General features: G+C 34.5%; 5 protein-coding genes across 6 annotated transcripts in view; 2 read left to right on the top strand and 3 right to left on the bottom strand.

Moving 5' to 3' along the window:
• Positions 1 to 5,864: 5,864 nt before the first annotated feature.
• beag (IC cytokine homolog beag) lies at positions 5,865 to 13,965 on the bottom strand. Its single transcript, XM_081975267.1, has 10 exons — positions 13,760 to 13,965; positions 12,110 to 12,340; positions 8,416 to 8,560; positions 8,208 to 8,362; positions 7,949 to 8,153; positions 7,757 to 7,897; positions 6,535 to 6,775; positions 6,307 to 6,479; positions 6,122 to 6,251; positions 5,865 to 6,063 (listed from the first exon to the last, which is right to left on the bottom strand). The coding sequence occupies exons 2-10, from the start codon at positions 12,332 to 12,334 to the stop codon at positions 5,979 to 5,981; spliced, it is 1,500 nt and encodes a 499-aa protein (XP_081831393.1). The 5' UTR covers positions 12,335 to 12,340; positions 13,760 to 13,965; the 3' UTR covers positions 5,865 to 5,978.
• Positions 13,966 to 14,185: 220 nt separating this feature from the next.
• LOC145726259 (mitochondrial import inner membrane translocase subunit TIM16-like) lies at positions 14,186 to 14,849 on the top strand. The gene is made up of 2 exons (XM_081975280.1): positions 14,186 to 14,508; positions 14,562 to 14,849. The coding sequence occupies exons 1-2, from the start codon at positions 14,279 to 14,281 to the stop codon at positions 14,710 to 14,712; spliced, it is 381 nt and encodes a 126-aa protein (XP_081831406.1). The 5' UTR covers positions 14,186 to 14,278; the 3' UTR covers positions 14,713 to 14,849.
• On the bottom strand, positions 14,820 to 15,589 carry LOC145726258 (uncharacterized). The gene is made up of 4 exons (XM_081975279.1): positions 15,427 to 15,589; positions 15,248 to 15,377; positions 15,103 to 15,196; positions 14,820 to 15,048 (listed from the first exon to the last, which is right to left on the bottom strand). The coding sequence occupies exons 1-4, from the start codon at positions 15,487 to 15,489 to the stop codon at positions 14,913 to 14,915; spliced, it is 423 nt and encodes a 140-aa protein (XP_081831405.1). The 5' UTR covers positions 15,490 to 15,589; the 3' UTR covers positions 14,820 to 14,912.
• A 486-nt stretch (positions 15,590 to 16,075) lies between these two features.
• The window catches only part of LOC145726251 (uncharacterized), a 20,310-nt gene continuing 14,382 nt past the window's right edge, over positions 16,076 to 22,003 (top strand). The window contains exons 1-9 of one of the 2 annotated variants that reach the window (XM_081975265.1): positions 16,076 to 16,283; positions 16,342 to 16,499; positions 16,562 to 16,693; positions 16,749 to 17,028; positions 17,084 to 17,269; positions 17,328 to 17,426; positions 17,483 to 17,663; positions 18,080 to 18,248; positions 18,891 to 19,243. In XM_081975265.1, the coding sequence (XP_081831391.1) occupies positions 16,154 to 16,283; positions 16,342 to 16,499; positions 16,562 to 16,693; positions 16,749 to 17,028; positions 17,084 to 17,269; positions 17,328 to 17,426; positions 17,483 to 17,663; positions 18,080 to 18,248; positions 18,891 to 18,932 (1,377 nt within the window). In that variant the 5' untranslated portion in view covers positions 16,076 to 16,153 and the 3' untranslated portion in view covers positions 18,933 to 19,243. Of the gene's footprint in view, positions 16,284 to 16,341; positions 16,500 to 16,561; positions 16,694 to 16,748; positions 17,029 to 17,083; positions 17,270 to 17,327; positions 17,427 to 17,482; positions 17,664 to 18,079; positions 18,249 to 18,890; positions 19,244 to 22,003 lie in introns of those variants that run through there. The other variant, XM_081975264.1, reaches the window with a different exon arrangement.
• The window catches only part of LOC145726260 (uncharacterized), an 8,154-nt gene continuing 5,543 nt past the window's right edge, over positions 19,393 to 22,003 (bottom strand). Inside the window, exon 2 of the mRNA XM_081975281.1 lies at positions 19,393 to 20,211. The gene's annotated coding sequence lies outside the window, so the exon portion shown is untranslated. The remainder of the gene's footprint in view (positions 20,212 to 22,003) is intronic.

Below are 22,003 nucleotides of genomic sequence, written 5' to 3'. Positions count from 1 at the left end.
TTTCAACGTCTGATATCATTTTTGAAGGTAAAGTCAAAAGGATAAGTTCCGAAAAAATCCAGTTTTAGAAAGAGAACAAGTTTCGAAATTTCTGGTGCTCCTGATGACATTCATCTGCTACATAAAGTAATATTGGTAAGGGGTTTATTTGGTGGATTAACACGAGATGAGTTAGTTAAAATGACCATATTGAAGATAAAGGGGTGGTTATATTTGTAAAAGTGACAGAAACTAAAACATTTACTTCAAAAAGTTTTCCTATTTTTGACGAGGAAAACATAGGTGTTTTAAGTATGATAAGAAGATATGCAGCACTAAGACCTAAAGGAATAAAATAGCGAAAATTTGGGTGAACAGTGGGTAAGAATACGATAAGAAGTATCTACAGCTATAGCAAAGTATTTGAAATTGGATCATCCGGAGTCGTATACTAGCCACTATGCGGCTCACGTCGTCTACTCTTCTTGTTGGAGCAGGGGCTACATTTTGGACTTTAAAACGACATGGAAAGTGCAAAAGTTTGACGGTTGCAGAGGGATATATTGAAGAAACTTTTTCTTCAAAAAACAAGGTTGCTCAAATGATAGCTAGTTAGTCTTCGCACGGAAATGCAAAAGGAAATTCTTCGATAAAATTATTGTGCAGCCAAAGTTTGACCGGCGTCCCGGATTGTCACCGGGTGACAGCTGACAGATGTCTGTGATTGGTCTATTTTATATCTCACGCTGAAAATTGCCTGTGATTGGTCTATTTCATATCGCACAGTTGCGGAAAGTCTAGGATTCTGTATTCGTTCAACCGTTGGAAATTGCCTACTTATCCGTTCTCTAAACTCTGTTAAGGAATGAACCGATAATTTTTTTTCATAAAGAATAAATCATATCATTCCGTTTGATTTTTTTGATTAATTTGGAATTTGGGTCATGGTGTCAAAACAAGCCCCCTGGCGGAGTAAGATTCAACTATATTATGGTTGATTCTTATTCCCCAAAGAATGCTCTTTTCAACGATACCAAAATTTGTTAAATAATTAATTTTAAAAATGTCAAATCTACAAAAACTTTGTAGTTTGTTATGCAAAATTTATAGAAAATGCAATTTTCAAATTTAAGATGGCAGCTGACACCTCTTCTGGTCATTTTTAGAACTTGAAAATAGTTTGCAGCGATTCTTCATGGCCAATTTACCCAGTATTTTTTTTTATCCCAAAGTCATAGGACGAACGGTTTCTGAGATATAGCCGAGGAACAGTCTTATTGGGTCACCCGGTACTTGAACGGTATTTTTAACACAGAACTACTCTATTTAATACGACTCGCATTGTATATTTACGAAACTGATAAAAACGTCAAAATAACCTGACATTAATTGATCCGTCAAGGCGACAATAGCTGGTGGTAGGATGACAAAAATAGCTATTTATGTAACTAGTTACGAAAAGATCGATTTTGTGTAACGAATGAATGTTTGTAGGGCGAGGTCCTACAATTTGAATGAGTTACACAATAAGACATTTTCGAAACGTGTTGCATACATAATTTTTTCTAATTTTGACCAAAAAGCGGTAAAAACCATCTTTTAAAGTGATTTAACACAAATATTCACTTTCATAGCACCTTGTTTAAACTGTGACGACATGTTATGATGGATGTCGCCCATATGTTTCTACGGAAATGCATAAAAACAGGGAGTGATGAAATGAACTTTTTATTATACTTAACAGAAAATACTACATTTTCAACTGTTTATAAAATACAGTAAATATGACATTTTCGGAACAGCGCACGGAAATTTTTTCCCGATCCCTCTTTCCGTGCGCTTAATAATAAACATAGATATCCACGATACTAGATATCCTATGGCAACCCGAAGAAAAAAAAGAAACGAGTAATGTGTCTATAGCAACGATTTATTTATTAATGACAAATTTTATTTTCTGTCAGTGAAAATTAAGTATTTATGTATTTATTACATTTTGCAAAAATGAATTCAGATTGTGAAGAAAATCGGGATATTCCCGAAAATATCTTACAACGAGCGGCAGAAGTGAGTGCAGATTTATTACCAGTGAAATCCAGGTTGAGATATGAACAAGAATATAACAGTTTTACGGAATGGCGGACTCAGAAACGAATCAAAATTGTGAGTGACGATATTCTTTTAGAATATTTTTCTGAAAAAGCCAACACTATGAAATCCTCCACTTTATGGAGTCGATTCTCTATGTTAAAGAGTTGTTTGGCAATAAAAGAAAATACTCACCATCAATATCCAAAAACGATTGCTGTTTTGAAACGACAAGCTGTAGGATATATACCAAAGAAATCCAAGATTCTTACAGCAGAACAAGTAACCAAATTTTTATGTGGAGCTTCAGATGGAGAATATCTACTAGCAAAAGTAATTTTAGTGTTTGGCATCTTCGGTGCATGCCGCAGAGATGATTTAATACGTTTGAGTTTAGATGATGTGGAAGATAATGGGCGTTTCCTTGTCGTGTTCTTACGAGATGGAAAAACTCACAGGTCAAGAAGTTTTACCATTACCAATGAAAATTGCAAATTCGATCCCTGTACAATTTACCGTAAATACGCAGATCTCCGCCCTAAACATATGGAGAGTAGAAGATTATTTGTTGCATACCGAAACCAAAGATGTTACGCTCAATATGTTGGGTGCCATACTATCAGTGGTATTCCAAAACTTATTGCAAAATACCTGAAACTAAAAAATCCCGAAGAATATACCGGACATGGGCTAAGGCGCTCTTCGGCAACCATGTTGGTGGAAAACGGCGGTGATTTGCTCACTTTGAAAAGACACGGAGGATGGCTTTCTTCCAATGTAACAGAAGGATATATAGAAGAGTCCATACAAAGAAAAATTGAAGTATCACGGAAGTTGTTTAGCCCTTGTAACTTGGAAACTACAACATCTGTAACAGTCAATCAAGAGAACCAAAGCACACACGAACACTCCGCTTCAACATCTTTAGCAGAGTCTTTAGTTCAACAAAAAGAAATGCAAAAGGGATTGAGCTTCAACAATAATACGAATTGTACAATAAATATTACTATTAATAATAACGGTTCTGTCCAAAATTAATTTTCTTAGAATTACCTACTTGTATTTTTTTGTTAATTTGAGTTGTATGTACAGGGTGCTGCATTTTCGATGGTTTTACGGGGTACAGAGAAAAAGGTAATAGATAGAAAAAAAGTAGCATACGTGTTCCGATCTCTTTTTCCGATCTGAGATGACTGGCGAAGGGTGGGCTGCGCAAACTTCTTTTGTTTTAAAGATACGGGGGGCTTTTGAAAATTGGTCATTTTTGAACCTCTTCAGTATTTCAGTTGCTATTAAAGTTATCAAAAAAGGAAAAACGGTTTCCGGTAGAAGCTTTGACGTAGAATCCAATGGCGTAGTCAGTTTTTTTCTATTATGTTTAATTTCTGACATATGATAATATAAGTAAGTAAGTTATATTTTTTTAAATGGAACACCCTATATATTTTTAGTTCATTTAATTCTGTTGATTTTTACTTTTTCAACGGTGTATTAAAACATATAAGTTTGTAAACGTTAATCTTGGTAATTAGAAAAAAAGCGTTTCCTTAACAAAAAAGTGCTAAATAATATGTATAATAATACCCACAGTCGAAACAAAATTTGGCTATGTTCATATTAACATGTTACATGTCGTTTATAAACAGTTTTTTCAACTTCCACCTTAAAAATAGTAGAAAATAGAAATGGCCACTTTTCTTATTAAAGTGACGGTAGAACTGTTTGTAACTTTTTTGATTTTTAATAAGATTTATTAAAAATATTTAATTTTCTGATGTGTTTATTTTATTTCCGATTTTGTTGTATTGTATTTTAGATATTGGCTTTTTTTTTAGCTCAGCAAAGGTCTTTTTTTTAAATAACAGGATTAACCTCTACAAACTTATATGTTGTAATACACCGTTGAAAAGGTAAAAATCAACAGAATTAAATGACGTACAAATATATAGGATGTTCCATTTAAAAAAATGTAACTTACTGTCATATGTCAGAAACTAAACGGAATTGAAAATAACTGACTACGCCATTGGATTCTACATGAAAACTTCTACCGGAAACCGTTCTTCCTTTTTTGATAACTTTAAGAGCAACTGAAATACAGAAGAGGTTCAAAAATTACCAATTTTCGAAAACCCCCCGTATCTTTGAAACAAAAGAAGTTTGCGCCGCCCACTTTTCGCCAGTCATCTCAGCTCAGAAAAAGAGATCACAACACGTATGCTACTTTTTTTCTATCTATGACCGTTTTCTCTGTAGCCCGTAAAACCATCGAAAATGCAGCACCCTGTACTTACATTTTTACTGTTTTAAAAATAAAAATAAATATTCCCGATTTTCTTAATAATTTTTTGCGATATTTTTTGTTTATGTTGATTTCAGGTACCTAAGTATAATAAAAAATATCGTTCATTACTCGTACAGAAATGGATTTTCCGTTCTTGCAAGACAAAGAGAATTTGTCACGCGCGCACGGAAAAATCCTCATTTCTGTACTGGTAATGAAATATACTATTTCATAACTAGTTACATAAAGTAAAACGTTTTGTCAACCTAATCAGTTTTGAAAAGTGTCACTTTATATGCCATAATTAGAAAAAATACTTTACAGTTAGCTTATTATTGTATTGATTTAAATTCTTTACCTGTTGCAATGCCTTTGTTGTCCAATTCAGTTTGAAAATAGTCAACTAAGCAATTAACAGCTTCTCCGCCTCGCCATGCCAGTTCTACAGCAGCAATTTGATAGAACTTCTTTTGTAAACCAGCCGGGGTATCTTCATCAAACAATTGAATAATGGATTGGTATTCAGTTGGGGTGAAAGCTTTAGAACTTTGCTTTTTTTTAGTAGGATCTTTTTGTAATAATTTTCGCTTTGTATCTCGAGCATTTCTTGCTTGTCGAAACATTACGTCTTTAAAGGGATCAAATACTATGTTATAATTGTCAAAATAAAGCTGTTGTAACTGCTTGGCCGTTATATTTCACATTGTTTTGATAACTCCTTCTTTATAATCTGTTCCATCAACTTTTTTCATATTAAACGCATAGTCTTTCAAAATGTTTGCAAAGTTTTCAACTGAAGTTGTTTCATTTAAAACATACCCTTTTTGTTCATAAAAGGCACTAAACTGATTCCTAATGGATATATGTGTCCTCTTTGTAGTCCTGGGAGTACAGTTTTCAATTTCTTGATCAATTTCCACAATATTAGAATTTCCAAAGCGTGACATTTTAAATCGCGGAATTTTTCACAAACTGTTTTGAATGTTTGTATTACAAACAGCGCCGTTACTATGGAGACCACCCCGGCTCACTACAGATTTTCGTTCAGCCATGTATATTTTTGTTTACATTTCAAATTGACAATCATACATCAAAATATTTTAATTTATGTAATTATTTAATGAAAACTACGTTACAGTGATTTATTAATTGTTAATATTGAAGAAGATAACTTAAATTTTATAAGTGTCTAAATCCCGTTTCGTTTAAAAAACAAATTTTCTTCAAAAAACGTATTCGAAAAAGGTAGGTGGTGTTTAATCACTGTTAAATTTTAGCAGCCAGGGATTTAATCAGTATAAAACGGTTTCCATTGGTGGAACTAGAAAGGTTCTCGGAATTTGATTGGCTGCTGCCGCTGCTGGTACAATGAAGGAAATAATCACTCTAATCAGTTTTGAAAAGTGTCACTTTATATGCCAAAATTAGAAAAAAAAACATTTTTTGACGTTTTTTTGTCTAATGAAATGAGATAAAGGATGCGACGTAACAGTCAAAAGTCACTGAACACAAATACATTATAGATATTTATTTTTTTTACGTCATTTGTTTTTATAAGACTGAACAGAGAATACCTACGTAACCTAACAAACGTAACTTTCTATTTACTCTCCCATAAATAACATATTTATCTCTTATGGATAATATTTTGAATTTTCTGCCATTCACGATCCAAATGAGCTTTCTCGTTCTTATCCTTATGCTTCCTGGACCTAAAAACCCAAACGTTCTGTAGATAAGTCTAATGACACAAAAAAAATGAAACTTTACCTTCTACCATCGGCCATTTTAAGCCCATATTGGAACGCAGCCTTAGGCAACGCTTCCTTCTGATTCATATAGTCAGAATACTCTTCAGCAGTGTCAAAGTCCCAACGACCGATCGGGCCCTTTTTGTTACCTATAAACAACAAATAAAACATGGCTACAACATTAAAACTGTCTAAATAATTTACCCAAATCCATTTTAGAGTAGTCGACTTCATCATCGCTGTCGTCTATAGCGTCATTCATTTCCTCCAAACCTGGATAACATTCAGCGTAACCTTCTGGTTCTTGTTGCAGTTTGTTGAGAATTTCAGCTGATTTGTTCACTCTGTATGATGGTCCAACATTGTCCACAGGTTCCCTGAAGAACATTACAATTAATACAGTCTCGTTTATACGTAAATGATAGGGAATACCTGTGATCCTGTTTGTCAAAGTAGGAATCGTTGTGCTTTGAGGACTTTGACTCTCTGTGATGATCCCTACGCCTTTCTCTATGGCTGCTACGAGACGGTACGTAATCCCCGATGTCTCCGTATATTGAGTCTTCCACATTGGTTCGTTTAGCAGGTTTTTTGCCTGTATCCACCTCCTCTTCTTTGTCATACTCTTTAGAGTCTTCAAGGGTTCTCTTGTGTTTGTTTTTCTTTCTATTCCCTGTAAAACACCCCCAACATTGTTGTTTCTAGCAGAAATAACTTAACTGTTGGCGAACTCTGTAACGATGTAGGAAATAGAAAACACATAGAAATAGACAAGAAAGATAATTTCTTTCTATTAACTGTTGGTACTCTCTAAGCTATTTTCTATCACATTCGGCTGACACCGTCAACAGAAAACGGGAACTTATCGGTCCTAAAAACATTGACTAATTTCTAGTAATAAATCTAGGGATTTTACTTGTTTCGTCGTATTCGGGGTTAATGACAAGTATCAATGACAATAATTGGAATAATTCTACGTTTTTTACTTTCTTTTTCAGTAATTAATCATATATTTCAAAGTTTACATTCTAAAATAATCCGTTTTGTTGCCATTTTTGTTGTTGGTTTTATTTATTGTAGTTCTGCCTCTTCAGTTTCTTATTTTCTTGTTAGACCATTAATATTTTTCAGTTGCTTGTAAACATGCTACCAATTTTTATGCATTTTGTGAAGAAAGTAGGATGGGACTTTAAGATGTGTTGATGGAACCCATATAGCCATAACACAACCATTCCATCATGAACAGCTTACACTTCAAAAACAATAACTAATAGATGCATTAACACTTTAACTAAAAACTCAAAAACAATGAAAGGGGGGTGCAAATTCAATCAATTGGTCCCCAACACAACCTTATTGACACAATGTTGACACTGACGGGCATAAAGGTTAAAAAACAAAACGTTTGAATTTTAGAAGACGACAGAAAAGAAAGATTGACAAATACAAAATTTCATAGCCGCAAGAGAGATAAAATCATAGCAAGACCTCGTTTGGTTTTTCTATTTTACACAACCCGAAAAGCTACGTTGAGTGCCGATCTTCGCCAATTGAAACGTAGAGAGTACCATATATTAGGATAGAGAAGGGTTTTCTATGATAGCAAAGAAATTTCCCTGCTATTCCTTAGAGAGTTCGCCTTCTGGATACTTACCTTGTCGCAAGTAGCTCAAAATTTGAGTCAACTTGTTGATAACAATGTCATTTGTAGTTACAGTGGTTGTGAGTTCGAATGACGGCACATCAGCCACGGAACGCAGTAAAGTAGTTGGAATATCAGTTTCCGCATCATCATCTACAAGATAACACTTACACTAACCCAAAATTGTGATAATTTTGAAATTACCAAGATCAATAACATAAGCCATACGGCCAGGCACAAACATTTCAGAACGTTCAATATGCCTGGACTTTAACACCTGAACAGTATGATAAATTGACCGGCCCAGTTTCGTTTTGAACTTCATCTCATCTTCTTCCTTCTTCAGTAAATCCTTTCTTTCCTTCTCTTTTTTCTTTTCCTCAGACTCGCTAGCCAATCTTTCCAACTCCTGCACCACCACATTAAAACTACCCACTCAAATCTTGATAAGGATTTCATTTACCTGTTCCTGTTCATATTCCTTCTGCTGGATTTCACTACGAACTTTTTGCAAAAGTGCGTAATCTAGACCTTTCACCAAGTGAGTGTGTTCCATGTCACCACCCAAGAACTTAGACTCTTGGATCATTTGTCGTCTACGCTCGGCCGCATCAAAACCTATGAATATACTATTAGGTATACTTTTTTTAAATTTTGTGGTAAATATTTACCAGATTTTAAGTCTGGGGCCACAGCCCGGTAGGCTTGAGCCGTAGCTACCGGATCGTCAGATTGATAGTCTGGATTCACGCCTTTTCTTCTTTCGCCAGCTCTGTCGCGGTATTTTTCTGCTAGTTCCGCAATTTTACTATCTTCCTACAATAAACGAAGACTTTTAAGACAATGATTGTAAATCTAAAACTGCTTTACACATAACTGTAGTCAATTTAAGCAGTCAGTTATTCAAGAATTCTGGTTAAAGTATTTTGTTAAATGTACTTTTACTACTGCAGATGTTACACAGTACGTTCTTTCCAACAACCAATATGTTTTAGCTCTTGAACCAAAGAGCACAGGAGTGAATTTCTTTTTTCAACACAAAATTGAATCAACTAAAAGTTACTGATGATTCCTATTTCAAACAACCCCTGTCACCGATAAAATTACCGTAGGGAACTGTTCAAATGATTCTCAGCCTAGTGCAAGTATAGATAGTTCATTAATAAAAACCTAACCTTTTGACTTTGTTTTCTGTTTATTGATTGTTATTTACCGGTTTCTTTTTTTAAATATAACAACACTATACATATCTGCTACAATCAAGATGAGTTCTGACACAGATGAAATTCAACTTTCAACTTTGTGATATTTACAAAGTTTAAATTAAAAGTATTGATACAAAAGAGCTTTTTAAAATGTTCTGTTTTTTTTTTTTGTTTTATCAACCCATGCAATTTTTTTTTACCAAGAGTAAGCAAAACTAAAATTACTCATGTAAGCGCAGTAAAAATAACTGACAGTTGTATTACCATCTGCAACCAGAACTAACTGTTGGAAAGAACATATTATTTACCATAATCAGAAATGAAGCATACACATACAATAATACCAGAAATAACGGAAATTATGAGCAGACTGTCAGTTATTAGCGAAAATAGTATACAAATAGTTGATAGACAAGACAACTATGAAGTGGTAAACAATTTCAATTATCTTGGATCCTTGATTACCAACACTGGGAAATGTGAAAGCGAAATACGGCATCGCCTGACTATGGCAAGATCAGCGACTACCAAGCTAAATAAAATATGGAAAGACAGATCTATCTTACAAAAAATTGGTCCATGTTCAAGGCTGCTAAACAGAATAAACTGCATGTATCTGCAGTACTTTGGGCATATAGCTAGAAGATCAGGAACAATGGAACGACAAATCATAGAAGGGAAAGTAGAAGGCAAATGCTCAAGAGGCAGATCTCCAACTAGATGGGTAGACCAAACCAAAACCCTTAATAAACATGAGACTGCATGATGCCGAAAGGATCGCACAGGTAAGCATGGAATCAACTGCTGAATTAAATATAAATGGTGTCACTACATCCTTTGGAGGATAATGGAAAGAGGAGGAGGAGGAAGAAGATCTAAGAATGCTACACATTTTTTCCGCATATTTTAAGGCCACCCTGTATGGAGTTCACAACTCAAAATCGCAAACCAAGTTGGGTGCCTTCTTGGATATAGAAGGTGCTTTTGATAATACCTCTTTTAAATCAATCATCACGGCAGCCAAAGAAAGAGGACTTGATGACACCTGCTGCAGGTGGATCAAGGGCATGCTCAAAAACAGATTGGTACACTCTTCACTCATGGGTGAAAGTCTTTCAGTGCAAGTAGCTGGAGGATGTCCCCAGGGTGGTAACCTATCGCCTATCCTATGGAACCTTGTCGTTGACGGACTGCTCAATAAGCTGAGCAGGGAAGGCTTCCATGTTAATGGATATGCCGACGACATAGTTATCATGGTGAAAGGGAAGTTCACAAGTACAGTACGGGAAAGGATGCAGATGGCCCTAAATACTGTAGCAAGATGGACTGCAAGTGAAGGGCTGAATATAAGCCCCACAAAAGCCACCATCGTCTCATTTACCAGAAGGAAAAAATTGGATGGAATTGGACCAATTTATCTTCATGGTGAAGAGTTAACATTCAAGGGAGAGGTTAAGTATTTAGGAGTCATCCTAGACTCAAAACTAACCTGGAACCAGCATCTGGAAAAGGTCATAAACAAATCGGTAACCACATTTGCAATGGTTAGACGAATGTATGGAAAAACATGGGGTCTCAGACCTGGTATGGTGCACTGGGTGTACACCAGGGTGATCAGACCAGCAATAACTTACGCAGCTGTAAGCTGGTGGCCAAAAGTCATGCAAAACACTGCGATACACAAACTAGAGAGGATTCAACGAATGGCCTGTCTAGGCATAACTGGTGCAATAAAAACCACTCCTACTGCGAGCATGGAAGCTATATTAGACCTGCCTCCACTGGACCTAATAATTTTAGGGGAGGCAAGATGTGCTTACCAAAGGCTCCGGGACTTGATTGACCTGCCGGGGAACATAACAACGACAGGTACAACATCAATTTGGAACACAGTAAGGGATCCAATTCTTGAAATGAGATCGGATTACATGTGTCCTAAATATCACATTCAGAGGAAATTTGAGGTAATACTGGATCAAAAATTCTGGGTAAATAATGCGAAAAAACTGACCCAGGACTGTCTAATATGGTTCACAGATGGATCTAAACAGGAAAGGGGAAGTGGTGCAGGAGTTTATGGCGAGAGACCTAAGGTAAGCATCAGCATACCACTAGGAAAACACGCCACAGTTTTTCAAACGGAAATATATGCTCTGTTATGGTGCATAGAAGAAAACATTAGAAGGACTTACAAAAATAAGCAAATTCTAATAATAACTGATAGCCAGGCGGCCTTGAAAGCACTGCTTACGTGCAAAACATCGTCAAGACTGGTAGATGAGTGTCTACAGAGAATTACGGAACTGGCAGAGCATAACAGGGTAAAACTTGTATGGGTACCAGGTCACTCAGGCATTCCTGGAAATGAAAAAGCAGATGAACTTGCCAGGCAAGGCTCAAATGCAAACATGATTGGACCAGAACCATCTGTAGGCATACCTAGATGCTCAACAAGACGGGTCACTGGAGAATGGATCAACACAAAACACCTGGAACGCTGGAAGACGTACCCAGGAAATAAGCATGGGAAGCAAGCTATTGCAGGACCAAATAAAAATAAGGCTCAAGAACTGCTAAAGTACAGCAGGAAAGAACTGAAAGACCTAACAGCGCTTCTCACAGGGCATGGACCTGTGAGACAACACCTGTCCACCATGAAACTATTCGATGATAACCTGGACTGCAGACTATGCGGGGAGGAAATCGAAACGTTTGAACACATCATATGTGAATGTAAAGCACTTGGTCAAAGGCGACAAACAATCTTCGGGAAAACTAAGTTAGTACTGAAAGAGATACAAAGAGCACCAAGCAAGGACCTTCTTCACCTCGTACGGGAAACAGGGATAATGGACTGGTGTAACTAAAGTACCACAAACATGGGGACAGTACAATAAGCCATTAGGCTTACGTGCTATCTGGAGCGGACAGCCGACAGACCCATGGAGAAAGAAAAAAAAAAAAAAAAAAACCAAGTTGATGAAGCAAAGTTTTGCAATATTGCAATCAAACAAGAAATACGACAAACATTAAAACGAGTTTTTCTGGAGTAGATTAAAAACAAACGTTTTCCCCTTTTACCTTTAAAATGATTTGTCAAAAATACAAAGAACAATAAAAATCCTTAAAAAAAAATGGGTTTGTAAAAAATATTTCATACCTGCTTTTTAAGCTTAGCATACAAACTCTTCCTCTTTTTCCGTGCTTCACTTTTGTCCTCATCTTTAGGCGGAGGCATGCTGGAGCTGTTCTGCATTGCCTCCTTAATTGATCCAGGAGCGGCTGGCGCATTTGCAGGCGTTGAACGTGGGGTCATGAGAAGTTTACGGAAATCATCATTGGTTAGGCGTTGAGAGCCTGGGGTTTGTTCTACTGTTTGCGGCATTTTGCTCTAAATCAAAAATAAATAATTCAAAACGGTAGTCCATAAATGTGGTCTGCAAACCTTTCGTCTTAATTTTAGAAGAATTAATAATGGCATATATAAATTTTCAAAAAAATACAGAACTACTTGCTCTATTGTCAACTGTTTGTCTGGTACAGCCTTCCAAGTATTACATTGTTTAATGTTCAATATCTTGAAAATGAAAATATTTAGAGAGAAACTGAATTTACAACAATATTTTAGGTAGACCCTAATCTATGTAGTCATACTACTGAATCAAATTTTTGTTTCTAACTTGTGTCATTTGTAGTTTTCTATACTATAGCTCATATCCTTTCTTGTGGTTCTTCCACTACAGTACAGAAAAAAAATAAGAAAAGAAAATTTTCAGCAAATTCTCACAAATATTATAAAACTTGCTAGAATTTGGTGAAAGAACTTACTGGACGCCCACAACCTAAGCTAAATACAATAACAATGAAATAAACTATAAAAAAGAAACAACAAAAGCAAAAAAGAAGAGTGTGTGAGAAGAGTGCAAAAAAGGAAGTATGAACTATTGTTATTCATTCCTACTCCAAGATCTTGCCAAACTCAGCTTTACATCAGTTAAAGTTTATAATAACAAGCATTAAAAGTTGAGAAACTCCAAGTGAAGCATACTTTTTGAGAGCTTTCATCAGAATATGTACAAACAACTGAAAACTGGGTGTATTTCCTTTCATCTTTTGTCAGAAGACAACATAATCATTGATTCAATCAACTAAGTGACATGGAAAAAAAACTGGTTTCAGGAGATCTTAAATGGGTTTGACTGGACTTTTCCAATGATGACAGATCAGATAGGCTAACTAATATCTTGGACAAGACTTGCTTAGACTAGTTCTGTAATTTTGAATAAATGGACCATCAAAAATATGGTTAATAGTAGATAAAATGTTATATTATCCACGGTTTAGACAGCTTTTATTGATGGCTTTGTCCCTTTGCTCTTCTGGATTTAATCTTGACATACAGTCAATAAAAGCTTCTGTCTAAACCTTAGTTAATAATAATATACTATTTTCTACTACTAACATGATAAACACAGCATTATTGATGGATTAGTAACTTGGTCATTGCTTATTGTTGACCTAGGTCAAAATGTAAGTGTAAATTATAAAAACATAACATACATTTTTTATATTAATAGAAATGATATGCAATACAATGATAACATTGAGTATTAAGGACAATTATCCAGACAATGTAGCTGTAGCAGGGAAGGTTTCTGAGTTTGGCAACAATGGTTTTCTGCTTAACTTTCAGTAAAGTTTTTCAAAATAGTATAAAACGTTAACATACTTTCTAATCTACTTGGTAATCTTACATTGGGAAATAAACCAATTATTTCTGGATTGTAATCAAAAAAACTGTTCTACTTACCACTTTTACCAGTTAGGCAAGGAAGGATTTTGGTGTATAAAAATTTTCTAAATGTGGTGCTGGATAATATTTGTGTTTCTAAATGATTATAATCTGTACATATATTAATATTATAAGTTTATGATAAAAGAAAAACAGTACTTTACTTTAAGTTTTCCTAAAAATTAACAATAACACAAATAAGACTGCAAAGTGCAAAGATGTATTTGTGACATATGAATGTCATACGTATGTCAAGTCATTAGTCAAGAAACAGGACTGTTTAATCTGTTATTCGGTCAGTGGTCACGTGACTAATGCATAGCAAATTCTCCCTAATACTAATAATCTCATGCTACTGGTCACGTGCTCTGAACTACTCTAACTAATCACTGCTCATTTCTCAAAAAAACGTCAGTTTTATATTTGCTTTGACAGGCGACAACAATTGTCAATTATTGATTGATTAAGAAAATTTAAGGTTATGTGTTGCATAAAATAATTGAAGAACCCCAAGTTCAATGATAATTTCATGAAAAAATGGCAAGATATGTAGCCCAATTAATTATAGCAGGATCGCAAGTGATAGGAAAGGCTTTTGCCAGGGCGCTAAAACAGGAAATTGAAGCGTCACAACAGGCCGCGCAGCGATTAGGCCAGGGAAAAACGCGGGGCGAACGAGTAGCCAACCAAAAGTTGGGACTTACATTAGATGAGGCTAAACAAATTTTAAATGTTTCCAAATTATCAAAAGAGGAGATTGACGAAAGGTGAGTTGAGTTTCTCTCAAGTGTTTCCTCTCTGAAATGTTCTAATTTTTTAGATATAACTCTCTCTTCAAAGCCAATGAGAAAACTTCTTTGTACCTGCAATCAAAAATAGTAAGAGCAAAAGAGAGGTTAGACCATGAATTGAAGAATGCATCAGTCAAGGAGAAAGTTAGGGAAGATATAGGAAGCAGTAAGGACACCTAGCAGATTGTTATAATGTTAAGACACATGATGTAGGAAATGTGATTTATATACTACAGCATTGCTGTTATGTACCTATATTTTTTTGTTAAGTAGATAAGTTATTAACATAAAAAATAAAAAGGAGCTTTATTTCACTATTTAGAGTAGTTCCTCTACAATTATTTTACTTGTCTGAGTCTGTGAGTGTGACTTCAATACCTTTACTGTCTAATAAGCGAAGAAGCCTCCTGAACTATTGATGTCTTATGTGTACCATCACAAAATGGTCTGTGTGATGTGTGCTTACAGTTACACAGCCAATATTCTTTGGTTTCTTCTACCATAAATTTAACAGGTCTACAACAAAACAATTCAATCAAACAATTACCTTAACATCTCCAAATATCTTACTTCTGCTTAATTTTCAATTGCTCATTTCTATGAGTGCCATCACAAAATGGTTGACTGTGACTCCTTCCACACAAACACCATGAATACTTTTTACCTAGGAAGTATTCGGTGCAATAATGGATTATAGTTGAGTAGCTGGACTTACCTGCTTCAAGTCTGATTTTGATTGGACGTTTATCATATACAGCACCATTTTCTTTTTGATTGTGGGCTGTGATTAAATCTTCAAGAAGGTTTTTTGGTATGCCTGGTGTAGCAGCTTTTGTACTGAAAGTCTATAACAAATTAGTGGTAAAACTAATCTGAATTTGAATTAACAAAAACCTTAGTGCCTGCGAGTCTATGCAGTCTGTGTGGGTTTAACATTATTCTTGCGCTTATGGACATTTTAGATTAGAAAATCGATAATTATTAAATAAAAAATTGAACTAAGTATTCAAAAATAAAGTTTAAAGAATCTGGAATAACTTTTTTAGGTTATAGTCAAATGTCATTTATTTAGATCAATGACAACTGTGTTCCTGCTCACTGCGCGAAATATTTTTAAGCAGAGTCACGTGTTTCGTGTTTGCTTTCTTTGAGTGACTGTCACGTGGCATTCTGGTTTAAGGACAGACAACCAACAATACACATTGAAAGTTTCGATGAAAGTCGTAGAGATGTAAAAACGGTAATTTTTGGGGCGGAAAATTTCTATTTTTCAAAATTTACCGGAAAATTACTTCATGGTTAAATGAAAATTGTCCTTGACAGGGAAAACAACTATAAAACTTGTTATTGTTATTATCAAACTTATCATGCATTCTAATGAGATAATTGGCGCATCTAAGCGGCATTTGCACCGTCGTATTCAACTACATTAAAGATTTACTTTTAATTGGTAGATAACCATAATACAACATTTTCTTTCGTAAAATATGGGTTTTGTTAAACTTTATTAAAAATACAACTTCTTTAACCTGTTACAGAATGAAGCTATTTCTGTCTCCCTGTATGTTGTCACTTTGACATTTTTATTGGTTTCACTCAATGGAAGTCCGAAAGTCCTATAATGACTAGTCGATCTATTTTACAAGTTTTTGATAATTACCAAAAATCAAGACTGACTTTTGTACAGGCGGTAAGCGACTTGGCGACCAGACCTCAAAATGTAGAAATTATGAAAAGTGCTAACGTTTTAGGTAAGGTCCTGCTTTAGGATTGTTAACTATGTTACTTTGGTTTTAAAACCTTTTTTAGAACTACTCAAACCATTGATAGTGGACGTTTGTCCTCAAATTAAGCAGTGTGCCTCAATCGCGTTGGGAAGATTGGTGCATAGTGATGCGGTAATGGCAGAGCAGCTTTTGGATGCAGGATTGTTGAACCTTTTGCTTCGTAACGCCGGAACTGGTAACGTACGTATTTACTATTAGTTTAACCAGAAAGTATAACTTAAGTTTTATATTAAATGATATAGAAATATCAAAAAACAGCGGTCCTATTTGTGTTGCGCTCTATTTGTAAACACAACGACAAAATCGCTGAAACTGTGGTTAAAAATGGAGGTTTACAAACTTTGGCATATTGCCTAGATGATTTTGATTCAAACGTAAGTTAATACACTCTTTCGTTAATTTCTTGATTATAAACAACAAATTCTCCAGGTGAAAGAGTCAGCAGCCTGGTGCGTTGGTTACATTGCCAGACATAACGCTAAACTAGCTCAAGAGTGCGTTAATGGGGGCGTTCTACCCTTACTAATGCTTTCCCTTCAACAACCAGAATTGGGTCTTAAACAAATTGCTACCAGCGCCGTCACTGATATTGCCAAGCACAGCGAAGAATTAGCTATGAGCGTTGTTGACGCTGGAATTGTACCATATTTGGGAAAAAATCTAAGAAACAGTGATCCTAGATTGAAACGACAGTGCTTAGCTGCTTTGAGTAAGAGAAAATAATGACACATGAATTTCAGAAAAATAATATATTTTTTGATTAGGTGCTGTGGCAAAACATTCATTAGAACTAGCCGAAGTAGTAGTCGAAGCTGACATTTTTCCTTTTGTGTCCCAACACCTCACTCATCCCTGTCCAGGAGTGGGCAGGAACGCAGCCGGCCTCATCAGGGATATTGTTAAACAATCACTTGAGCTGACCCAGTTGGTTGTGAATACCGGAGCTATTGGTAAGCATTAAGTAAAACTAATTTTAGTCCTTAAAATGATTTATATATGTGGTTTTAGGTTCACTTTTGGAGGTTCTGTTTCAATGCCCGGCAAAAGAACCTGATCCTGCTTCTGATGCTCGAGTACCGTGCGTAACTGCTGTGGGCTTCATAGCAGGTCAAACCTTTCAAAATGCTTAATATGCGGATTTTTGCAAAAAAAGTTAATTTCAGGACAATCACCCCAATTGGCAATGACTGTCCTAGGTTGTCACACTATTCAACTTTTAGCTAGAATCCTGAACGAGTCCCGAGATGATAATTTGCTGACTGCAAGCGCATGGACTGTAGCTCAAATTGGACGTCATAGCCCAGAACATTCATCCGCTGTTGCCAATGCTAACATTTTTCCCAGGTAAAATAAATCAAGTTTTGGTTAACATGCCTATTTGGATAGAGTTTAATGTTGTTTTGCGAAATCTGGCAACTACACATCAGTGATGACATAATTTATGAATTTAATGAGAATTTATATCGATAAATCGCTCATTGTGAAACTAAGTACCTCGTAAAACTTACTTTTCTTCTTACTTTCTACTTACTTATATTCTGAGTGTTTCAGTTTGCTATCTTGCCCCATTTAGAGTTCATTCAAATACTGCGACGTCTGCGACATTGGTCTGAAGACAGTTAGTTTCTGCCAAAACTGGTCACCTACGAATTACTGTCGTTTTTACGTTTACTGAATAAGAAAGTTATCCGGGCTTATAAGCCGTTTTTATAATTTACATGTTTATTAAAACCATAATGTAGATTTTGAATCGTATTTAGATTGGTTGAACTCTTCAACTCTCCGAAGTCTTCGACGGACCTCAAAGACAAATGTCAAACCGCCCTCAAATTATGTCTTCAAAATTGCTTAATCACTTCAGCACTAGAACCCCTCCTGTATGTGGCGCCCCCTGAAATTCTAAAGTACGTTTTAGGACAATACAGTAAGGTAAGTACCTTTTTTGTGGTTTTAAATGCAAAACGCAATAACACAAGAGCTGTCAGTAGTTGGATTGCTGTATTTGAAAAATGGAATCCAATTTACTTTCAAATAATTAAACTACTAATATTGAATTCCATTTAAAAAACAACAATTGTAAATGATTTTACAGTTTTTTCAGTTGTCGAATTACTTTGAAGTAATTGAATTATTTTCAAAGTAATTCAACCACTTTTCAAATAAGAAAATTAAGTACATTTAAAGTAATTTAACTACTTGTTTCTGAGGTTAGGTATGTTTGTAGTAGGTGACTCAAAGGAATACGGTTTATTTTTGGTTTAAATTTAAGTTCCTAATGTCTTAAATTATTTTTATTATATTTATCAAGTTCATTGGTTTTTGGTACCATCAGTTGGTGCCAACCAAAACAATACAGGTGCTTTCGTTGTCGTTGTTGTCTATAATTTTGATCAAATTACTTCTAGAAATGTCTGAAAATTTGAGAAATGTTGACAGACCACCTGTAGAAGCTTCTGGCAATACCAAAATTATTCTAAAATATATAGTCTTTGGTAATTTAGGAAAATTCTTAGATAATTCTTGCAGCTTTTAGGGGATTTCTAGCAGTACTTACAGAGGTTTTTCTTTTAGAAATCTTGGAACGTTTACTGGCAGTTTGTGGAAGGTTTTTAGCAGTATTTAGGAATTTCTGGCATTACCAAACTAACTTTAAAAACCTTTGGAAAATATCAAAAATTTAGTAGCTACTGGCAAATCCAAAATGATTCTAGAACTTAATCTTCCTGGATCTTTAAAGACACTTGTAGAAATCATCTGGAAGATTTTTAGTAGTATTTAGGCAAGCTGTTCAGCAGACACTACCAAAATGGAATACTTTTAGAGGGTTCTGGCAGCTTCTAAGAGATTTCTAGTAGTATTAAGATAATTCTCACATGATTTAAACAAGAGATTTTTAGTAGTATTTAGAGGTTTTAACTGTAATTTTTGTAGTAGATCAGCGACTACTAGTAATTGGAATTCAACTATGTACTTGCAAATTATAATTGAAAACATACAATCAACAATTTTAGAGTAGTTGGTAATTGTAATTCAATTACTTTTTTTGAGTAATTGCTAAAAATAAAACAAAAAGAACAAAACAGAGTATATTTATTATAAAATGCGGAATTGTACACAACGCTCGTGATTGCTGCTTTGCTACGTATTTATCACTGTGGTTATGCAGTTTATAATCAGTTAAACATTTTATGTAAATAAAATTTGCTGTTATTAAATTAACACAGTTGTTTGCATAATTATGCGGGTATTTCTACTCTAATATTAATTATACAGTAGTGGTAACGCATATATCTTTCACCTGTACGCTACTTTAATACCAATAATCAATAAATAATTTTTGCCCTGTCCTATACCAATATCAAATTGGTTCCTCGATAATTAATCTAATCAGAACCTACATGCGTGTGAGACCAGGGTTGGCTTTTAAGGTCATCATCAGTATATTGATTAGCCATTTTGTGGTAATGTCGTATATGACAATGAAGTTTACTGTTTCCACATTATGCACCTATAAATTATTAGTATTATTAGTATACAGGATGTGCTCTATTTTACACAGGAATTTAAGCTCGTTTTGAAGATTGCGAAATTTGGCACAATGATAACGCGTATACACGTAATGCAAACGAATTACAATAATTCTTATATAAAAAGCTTATAAAGTATAATAAAACCTCCATATACAAAAAAAAAACTAAAGTATTAAAGCTAAGACACTAGTACGCAGGTAAATATATACAATATTTGTATTTATGTATAATATAAAATGTATAAAAAGGTGCGATAAAAGCACAAATCGTTTATAAGGCATGTGAGTGAACCTTTCTCTACAAATGGTTTGGTTGTTGATACATCTTGAATGGGTTTTTTTCTATGGTACATATAGCTTAACCTGGAAAAGAAAAATGATATAAGTAATTTGTAGCATACAACGTGGTTGTTTACCCACTTTTTGGTTTCATTAATTTTTATATTATTTTCTACTTCATTATGTATTATGGTTTGATAAAGTATGGTGGCATTTTAACTTTGGTAAATAACCCGGTTTGTTAAGTAGGTACCGATTTCTAGGTTATTACGATTATTTTAGTAAAAAACCAAACATCAGAAATCAATCATCGATTAAAATATCTACATTTGGTTCAAATTTAAAAAAATAATCTTACCGGATACTACATACAAATAAATATATTTGTCATAATCAAGACATAAATACTTTATTGAAATTTCTTAGCTATTTATTATTATTATCTTATCCTTTACTACTCAAAATTAAATCAAATTTACCTGACATGAGACTTTCTTTCATAAATACAATGTACTAACGTACTATCAATACTATCGTTGTGTATAGTTTTTTTTTTGGTAAACGATTCGTTTCTGGTATACTGGATATTGGAACTTGAAATTTTATTTACCCAGAGGCAGCACATCTACATCCATTGGGTGTCCAAAGGACAGCTAACATTGTATTTACTAGTGTCCAATGAACAACGGAATATTAGCAATTCGCATTACTAATTTTGTACATTGGACATACAAAAAACCTCATTTAAAATTAGATGTCCCACAGATGTTCATAAACAATCATACAATGGATATGTTACAGGTACATCCATTGGAACTATAAAATTAGTTTTCATGTACCTATTTTAACTATTGTGGGAAGAATAATACATTTATTGTTCTTAGTAGCCAATAGCCAATTGTAGACAACTAATTGCAAACACAAAAAGAGAATACTGGCGGGATAAATGAAGATTTATAAGATTTTTTTTGCAAAATTTATAAACTATGCAGGCTGGTCCAACCTTCTTCTTCTTCTTCATAAACCGTAGTTTCTCCACTGCTGGAGATAGGTCTCTTCAAGTCTCTTCCAATCATCTCTGTCCTGGGCTTTTTGTGTCCAGTTTCTGCCCGCTGCGGCTTTAAAATCGTCTATCCATCTCCTCATTTAGAGGTTTAGGATACTTAAAGAGTGGAAAGTACATAAAAATTAAACGCCAAAGTGTCATATAACCTATGGTTGAGAAGAGCCCCTGGCGGAGCTAGCGCGCCCTGAAATATGTGCTCCAACAAACAGTTTTCTTATTTTAATTCCTAGACAAAAAAAAACTGAAATAAAATTTGGCATGTTTGTTCACCAATTTGAACCAGCAATTTGGACATTTTTTCATTTTTTTTTAAATTATGTAACCAATCCAGTGGATGAATTCAGATAAGCATCTGGCAACATTGCCTCGAAGTTTTCGCCTACTTTAGATATTATATTAGGTTTTCTGTCTTTGTTTTGCGCATGCAAAATTGGTTCAAAAACTAAAAAATTAGCAAAATTATGAATATTGATCAAAACATGAAAATTGGTTCAAAAACTAAAAAATGAGCAAAATCATGAAAATTGGTTTAAAAACTAAAAAATGAGCAAAATTATGAAAATTGATCAAAATCACGAAAATTGGTTCAAAAACTAAAAAATGAGGAAAATCATGAAAATTGGTTCAAAAACTAAAAAATGAGCAAAATTATGAAAATTGATCAAAATCATGAAAATTGGTTCAAAAACTAAAAAATTAGCAAAATTATGAAAATTGATCAAAATCATGAAAATTGGTTCAAAAACTAAAAAATTAGCAGGTTCCGTGTGCTTAAGCAGTTTAAAAGCTTCTAAAAGTTCAAATTCACAT

Source organism: Ips typographus, linkage group LG3 (assembly GCF_016097725.1).
Source record: "Ips typographus isolate SLU linkage group LG3, UJ_Ityp_2.0, whole genome shotgun sequence".
NCBI classification, from domain to species: Eukaryota; Metazoa; Arthropoda; class Insecta; order Coleoptera; family Curculionidae; genus Ips; species Ips typographus.
The sequence above is the reverse complement of the archived record's forward strand: the minus strand, read 5'-3'. Positions and strand labels throughout refer to the sequence as shown.